Source organism: Cnephaeus nilssonii, assembly GCF_951640355.1.
Source record: "Cnephaeus nilssonii genome assembly, chromosome: 17".
Lineage (NCBI taxonomy): Eukaryota > Metazoa > Chordata > Mammalia > Chiroptera > Vespertilionidae > Cnephaeus > Cnephaeus nilssonii.
In genome coordinates this window covers 24401853-24409766 of record NC_137088.1, presented here as the reverse complement: position 1 = coordinate 24409766, position 7914 = coordinate 24401853, and the positions used below count along the sequence as shown (strand labels likewise).

Below are 7914 nucleotides of genomic sequence, written 5' to 3'. Positions count from 1 at the left end.
TTTTCATCTCTATGGATTTACCTGTTCTGAACACTTTATGTAAATGGAATCATACAAGATGTGGCCTTTTGTTCCTATCTTGTTTCATTCAGCATACTTACATGTGTAACATGTACTTCATTCCTTTTTTTATGGTTGAATGTTTCATTGTATGGATATACCATGTTTTATTTATTCCTTCATCAGTTGATAAAAATTGGGTTGTTTCCACATTCTGGCTATTATGGATAATGCTTCTGTGGGCTTTCACACAAAGTTTTTGTGTGAACATGTTTTCAATTCCAGTGTAATTGCTGGGTCATATGGTAAGTCTAGGTTTAATCATTTAAAGAACTTCTACTGTTTTCCTGGGGATGGCATCATTTTATATCCCTATGAGCAACGTATGAGGGTTTAAATTTTTCCACATGCTTGCCAGTGCTTATTGTCTGTTATTTTTATAGCCATCCTGGTGGCTGTGGTTTCTCATCATGGTTTTGATTCCCATTCCCCTGATGGCAAATGATGTTGATGATCTTTTCAAGGGCTTACTGGCTATCTGTATATCTTCTCTAAAGAAATTATTAAAATCCTGTACCAATTTTAAAAACTGAATTATGTCTTTTCATTATTGAGTTGTAGGAATTCTTCGTATACTCTGGATATTAGACTCTTATTAATAAGATACTAGAGGCCCGATGCACGAAATTTGTGCAAAAGTAGGCCTTCCTTCCCCTGGCTGCAGGCACCAGCTTCCCTCTGGCACCCGGGACCTGGGCTTCCCTCACAGCCCCCCCGCTTTGTCCAGAAGGACGTCTGGTCTAATTAGCATATTACTCTTTTATTATTATAGATATAATAACTTGCAAATATTTTCTCCATTCTGTTGTCTTTTAACTTGCTTGATAGTGTCTTTTGGTGCACACAAGTTTTTAATTTTGATGAAGTCTAATTTATCTGTTTTTCTTTGGTTGTTTGCTCTTTAGGCACTATGCCTAAGAAACCATACCTAACCCAAGGTCACAGATTTACAGTTTTCTTCTAACAGTTTTCTCTCTTACATTTAAGTGTATGATCCATTTAAAGTTAATTTTTGTATATTTGTAAGATAGGGGTCCAAATTCATTCATTTTGCTTGTGGACATCTAGCTGTCCCAGCATCATTTGTTGAAAGAATATTCTTTCCCCATTGTATTGTCTCGGTACCCTTTTTGAAATCTATTGACCAAAGATATATGGGTTATTTCTAGACTCTCAATCCCATTGATCTATGTCTATCCTGATTGCTGTAGCTTGTAGTAAGTTTTGAAATTGTGAAGCACGAGTCCTCTTTGTTCTTCTGTATTAAAATTGTTCGGGCTATTCTGGGTCCTTTGTGGGTCCCCAGGAATTTTAGAGTCAGCTTGTCAATTTTGGGAGGTGGCCAACTATTACATTAGCATAAAGACCAAGATTTAGAGCATAGTGCTAACCTGTCCAACCCCAAGCATTTGTACCATCTTCAATTTTATCTGAAGGCAAAGCAAGTTACATGCCATGGACTGGGGATGGCTGAGCCAGCAGACATCTAAGAAACACTTTTCATCAACCCAGATCCCCTCTCTTCAAAGGACAAGTGATCCTCAGGTTTACTGATGACATGCTTTTGGCTTAACCTCAGCAGAACTCTCAGATTTGCTTTTGTGGATTAGCTTAACATCTCTATCCTTTCTTGCTTTTAATAGTATGTTACTTCCACATTCTCCCCTTTTCAGCAAAATCTTATGGTGTCTCATATCAACAATTTTGTTTGTGCAATCCGCTAGCGCATAATGGGCAAGGTATTCTTTTAGCCTCAACACTCCCCCCACCCCCGCCCCGTTCCATCCCCTCTACATCAAAATCTCAAGTAGCTCTCCAGCTATTCTCACAAATCTTTTTCTGCAGAGCAGTCACAATATGATCTCTTTCTTGTCTGTCTCCCTGACTAAAACAAGATTCCTGAAGACAGGGACTTCTTAAGGTTCATCATTATATCCCTGGTGTAGCTCCAGTATTTAAAAAGTGCTTGCTGCTGAGTTTCTACCCAAGAAATGTTTGCTGAAGGTCTATATAGGCCTGCATTTCAATTCTAATTAAGAGAGATGACAGATAATCATAAGAAAGGCCAGAAGAGCTGAAACCGGTTTGGCTCGGTGGATAGAGCGTCGGTCTGCGGACTGAGGGGTCCCAGGTTCGATTCCTGTCAAGGGCATGCACATTGGTTGCGGGCACATTGCCAGTGGGGGGTGTGCAGGAGGCAGCTGGTCGATGTTTCTCTCTCATCGATGTTTCTAGCTCTCTATCCCTCTCCCTTCCTCTCTGTAAAAAAATCAATAAAATATATTAAAAAAAAAAAAAAGGCCAGAAGAGCGAAAAAACCACAAAGAAATGAGAAATAACACAAAAAGAATGAAGCAGGGGAATGGAGACTTATACAAGTGCTGGAGAGGGTAAGATGGTAAATAATCTAGATAGTACTTTAGACACCAACATTTTTTTGTATTAAAAGTAATCAACAGCCAAGCTTTACTTTCTATCTTGCGGGAGATTAGGCTGATTTGGAAGGGAAGGTCACAGGAAGATGAGAAGGGACTGGTGCCATATTATTCTGGATTTTCAGGCAAAAGGTTGGCTCTTCCCCTTTGGAAAAGAGCAAATCCAAGACCTAACCAATCAGTTCCACACTGCCAAGGAAGAACTTTCCAATTCAAAACACATTTTTGCCGCCCAGTTTTACCAAATGAACCACTACACCAGAAGGGGTACCATAAGAAGGAAAGGAGCAGGCAGAAAGCAAAGACTACCAACCTTGCCAATGGATAAATGGAAACCAATGACAAGCTAGTTGGCTTATCATTTCAGGGTTAAATGAACTGTGGAAACTGGACTCAAACTATCCTTTCCCAATGGGCAGAGTCAAGCTGCCCCATTCCACCCAGGCTGGGCTTGGCCATGTGACTTGCTTTAGCTAACGCTTTAGCCAACGGAGTATTAGCACAGGAGATACATGCAGAGGCCTAACTGGGTGTGTGTGGTCAGCCTTGCCGTCTTGTGCTTGTCGTCACCTCTGAGAACTTCTGGACAACTTTAGCTGGAGCAGAACCAAGTCTACTTCACAGCAAGTAGTCAAACCCAGCCAGAGCTCCAGTTTGAAGCAGCGTCAACCCACCAAGCTTGTCAGCCAACCTGCAAAAGTATCAGGATGATTGTGTTGCTGTCATCCTCTTAGGCTTCATCACGAGGCAAATTTCGTTATCTCTTCCTTTACCGCTGTCTGCGCAGAGCCCAGCACAGTTCGTTACATAGCAGGTGTTCAATAGACGTCTGCTGTGGTCATATTTGTGTTTCTTCTAAAATTAGTGACCTAGGAGAAGAAAACTGAAAGGAACTTATATGACTTAGTAGTCATGATGTGGTCCAACTGCAAAATCATCAGTTTCACCGAGGACCAGAAAGCATGTTAGAGGTCAGTAGGTAGTTAAAGCACTGATTGGGGAAATGACTGCCTGGACTTAAATCTAGGCTTCACAAATTACTTACTGGCCAACAGACTTTGGGTAAAAGTTCTGTCACCTCTCTGCCTCATTTTGCATCTGTTCAATGGTGCTATTAATAGTACCTACCTCATAGGGCAATTGTGTGGATTAAGAGATGCATTTCAAGTACTTACGACCTTGTCTATCTAGTACATTATAAACACTGAATAGGCATTTTGTTATTACCAGCGTAAGATAATTTTGAACAAGGTTATTAAAGTCCTCTTTGCCTGCTCCTCCGATAGCCTATTTATAGTACTTGTTCTCACTTTTGTTATCTCTGTACATATTTATAACTAGCTCTTTTGTAGGTTTTTATGATCTTCTTATGCTCAGAAGTGCTAAGTGCTGATATCTGCTTCAATCTATCCCTATCCACCAAACATTTTCACCCAGGATTTCATTTGCAACCCTCTCTACATGCTCAAATCCTGCTAAACGTCCAGCCCAAATGCCACCTCTTCCATGAAATCTGTTCTGACCTTCCTTCCCAAAGGGATCTGTTCTCTGAACTGCCTTAGCGATTCCTTTTTACTTCAATTATATTTTTATACTTTTGATTTTCAAGTATATGCCTTCCCACAACGAAATTATAAGCTCCTAGAGGACAAGACCACAATTTCTAGGGCATTTTCTGCCCATTCTCACCCTCAAGTATATGGCAAGCAAGCAATCAATAAATATATGTTGAATATATATGAAAACCCCACTTAGATAGGTTCATCAAAATTCCAAAAGAGCATTATTGAAAAATCAAGTTTTCTAAAGAAAGATAAGAACTTGTAAGAGAACACTAATTAAACATTAAAAGATAAAAGAAGTTTGCATGTAAAAAAGAAAGACACTTGATTTATTGCATTAAAAAACTTTATTTCATTTAAAAGGTTCCAATATAAGCCAAATTAAACCCCAAATTGACAGCTACATGTAGAGATCTCCTGAACTAAATGGCACTGTTTGAGTCGAGTGTCTTGTGAAAGGAGGCCATCTGCTGTTACCACCATTTCCCCCAAAGTAGTTGTAGAGCAGAAGCTGGTATTATGAAAATACACATCAGATATTTCGGATGTCGTCTTTCATGCAGAAGTTAAAAGCAAACAGGCTTTTCTGTTCGTGCAAGGATAAACCACTACAGAGCAGGGCCTGAATGCTGTCAACATACAAGGTGTAACTATAAAGGAACTTACTGTGGTGCTGTGTTCATTCATTCAAGTCGTCCAAGCACTAACTCCAACATGACTTACGCTGTTCAGGTATTACTTGGGACAGCACTTTGGGCTTCCCTTCATCAGGTGCAGACCAAAGGAAGTGGTTGATCAAGCTGGGATATAGACTATCACAAAATGGGATCACAAAGCAATGAAATAGTTTTCCTAGTGGACAATCCAAAGAACCATCTCACCAATATTTTCACTAATAGCATCATTTACACAAAGTGATGCAAGATCTAAGTTCTGATATGTGTGAGGACAAATTAAAAACAGCTGGTTACTTTATAGTTACACCTTGGATTTCACCAGATATGGAAAATCTAACAGCGTGTCTAATGAGTCCTTCTGGAAATCAGCGCAGGTGAGTCAAACACAGCCTGAAAGAGAGAAGACATGGCAGAGGGCACGAGGATCAGCATTTCAATGTTCTGTGTTCTCTTGGAGGACAGACCCGGCCCAGGTTACAGAAGTGACCGGGAGGGAGGCTTCAGCTCCATCTAAGGAAGACCTTGCTAACAGTTAGAGCTGCTCAACAACTGAATGGACTGCGAGGTGAGGTAGAGTCACTGGAAGTGTTCAAGGTGGAAAGATCACCCTTGGAGAAGGGACTCCTGCATTTGTTAAGAGGTTAGACTGGATGAACCTCAGGTCTCTTTCAATTCTGAGATTCTAGAAAATTCCCTCAGGGAATTCAGAAGAGAATTCCTAAAAGGAAAGAGAAAGCACACATATGTATACTTTTAGAATCCTCTTGAGTTTTTTTTCTTTTTTCAAAAGGTACAATAGAAAATGTAGTCTGCTGTCTTTAAAATGCATTTTCACCATCCTACCACTAATAATTAGGAAGGGTCCTTTATGACTTTTTTATATTATAAAGAAAAGATGGACGATTACATTTATAATTTCTGTAAATATTTTAGAAAAATGCTTAAAATCTAGTAGTCAATGCCCTAGAAATTTTATAGATTTTTAGGTCATATGCACAGATACAAATACATTATTCATTAAATACAACTCACATCTGTGTTTTATTATACTCTAAAATATACAGGAATCTCGATGTACTGAAAGAGTGCAAGTAAGTACAGTATTCAAGCAGTCACTATTTCTATGTACATGCTCATTAATTCTTCAAAAACCCCACAAAATTATCAAATAGATCAAAATACTGTTCTGTGTTTTCACACTTTATATTCAGAAAAACCAGCTGATAATTTACAGTGTCATAAAGTTTCCAGTTTTACAATACAAAAAAGATAAATGAAATTGGGTATCAATTTTGTGAAAATTTATGGAACTTTACCCAGACCTGTAAGACCCCCTACATGTGTGAACTCATTCTCACTGGGAAAGCAACAGTTACAGTAAATCAGAACCATGTAAACTGTTTAAAAGCCTAAACATTAGCCTTCTCTCTCTCTTTCTCTCTCTCTGTTATTTGAAAGGCAATCTTCCAATTTGGCAGGCAATTGTTTCTTTCCCCCAAATCTGAATAGGACTTAAGGATTTTAGTATTTTAAATCTTGCCCAATATGCAAATGACTTCTAAGAGACCTAATGATGTTAATGTATCAATAACAAGTGATTTGATTCTTCACTAAACAATGACAACAAACACGCCCCGATCCACATGGAGGCACAAAAGTAGTAAGTGATGGTGTACCATCCAAAGTAGTGAGGTCGAAAACTTCCCCAGGACCACTTAGCTGCAATAGGGTGAAAATAACCTAATTTTGGATTTTCTAAAAATTTCTTCTAGGAAATTCTTTACATTTTCAAACAAAAATAGTTCAATTTAAAACCTAAACCATTCAAAACTGGGCAACAGTAGCCTGACCCCAATCTATCTCATGTCTACATCACAAGTATTGTCACCCTGACTGCACCCAGTCAGCTGGGTTTCAATTCTAATATTATAAAACTTGGAATTTTAAAAATTTTATGTAAAAGAAAAAAATGTAAAAATACATCTGCTTTCTCTCATGGTTTATACAGGGTTCAAAGGCTTTCAGATGTTTTCTCTAAAAAAAAAAAATAATAATAATAAAATAAATCAACATTTAAAACCAAATCTCAGCTTCATTTTCAGACTACCAAAGTTTGGTTTAGATAATGTTTCATTTCACCTACTCCAGTTTCCACCAAATGGCATTCTATTAGAAAGCCTTTAAGTTATTTGGTCCTTTGGCAATTTGCTGTGCACATAATGCCTACTGTACCAAACTTTTATTGCCCTTAAATTTAATTGTAGTTCTATTGGTAAGATTTAAATCTAGTGTCCTTATCTCTTCTTTTATAATAGTGTTGCTTGTGTAAGCAGATTAGGGTGCACAGTGTCCCAAATTATTCCTGGCACTGCAAAACCAAATTAAACAATTCCACAAAGCAATCTGACACCAAAGTATTTTCCTCTGGTCAAGTCTATTTCAAGACTCTAGAGGTTCCTTTTGCAAAACTTGCCTTTAAAAGTCTTCTTCCTAATGTCGTCACATTTCTTATATTCACTCACTCTGCGATCTTTCCTCTTAGGTTGAGTTTGTATGTGAATAAGAAAGTGCCCTTTTCCTGAAAAAGCACAGTTTGAAGTGTTAGTGTCAGAACTCTCTCCTTAGACACTGGCTCAGCCTCTCAGTAGGTCTCTGAATCGGAGTCATTGAGCTCGTCCACATCGGCGTATAAGTACTCCGGCTCCCCGCTAATGTTGTTGAAACTGCAATAGGAGCTAGGTTCATTCCTCATGATGGGCAAGGCTTCAAAGCTGACTGTTTTTGAGGTGTTGGTATAACGATTAATGGCATTGAATGTCAGGGATGATAAAGGGCTACTTGATGAGACAGGCATCATGGTGGCCAAAATGAGAGCTAGGCAATCAGCCACATCCTTATTGGGAGCACAGGCCAAAGCTGGGGTATAGCCTAGAATTAAAGATAAGATTTAAAAAAGTTAAACATCCCGAGACTCACTTAGCTAATATAAGGAAATAAGCCTAAAGGCTTTCATCTTTAGATATGTTTTCAATTACTTGCCTTCTACTGAATTGGTTTCATTAAAATGATTCAGACATTACCAATATGTAGAAAAGTCATAGAAATCTAGGGCAGAAGACTTTAGAGACTACATTATAGAAGAGGAAACTGAGGCCCAGAGATGGATGATTTCCCCAAGAT

General features: G+C 38.6%; 1 protein-coding gene across 7 annotated transcripts in view; it reads right to left on the bottom strand.

Moving 5' to 3' along the window:
• Window positions 1–4391: 4391 nt before the first annotated feature.
• ANKRD28 (ankyrin repeat domain 28) overlaps window positions 4392–7914 on the bottom strand; it is a 142503-nt gene continuing 138980 nt past the window's right edge. For all 7 annotated transcript variants that reach the window (XM_079794448.1, XM_079794447.1, XM_079794449.1 and 4 more), the window contains one exon: window positions 4392–7662. In XM_079794448.1, coding sequence (XP_079650574.1) covers window positions 7376–7662 — 287 coding nt within the window. In that variant the 3' untranslated portion in view covers window positions 4392–7375. The remainder of the gene's footprint in view (window positions 7663–7914) is intronic.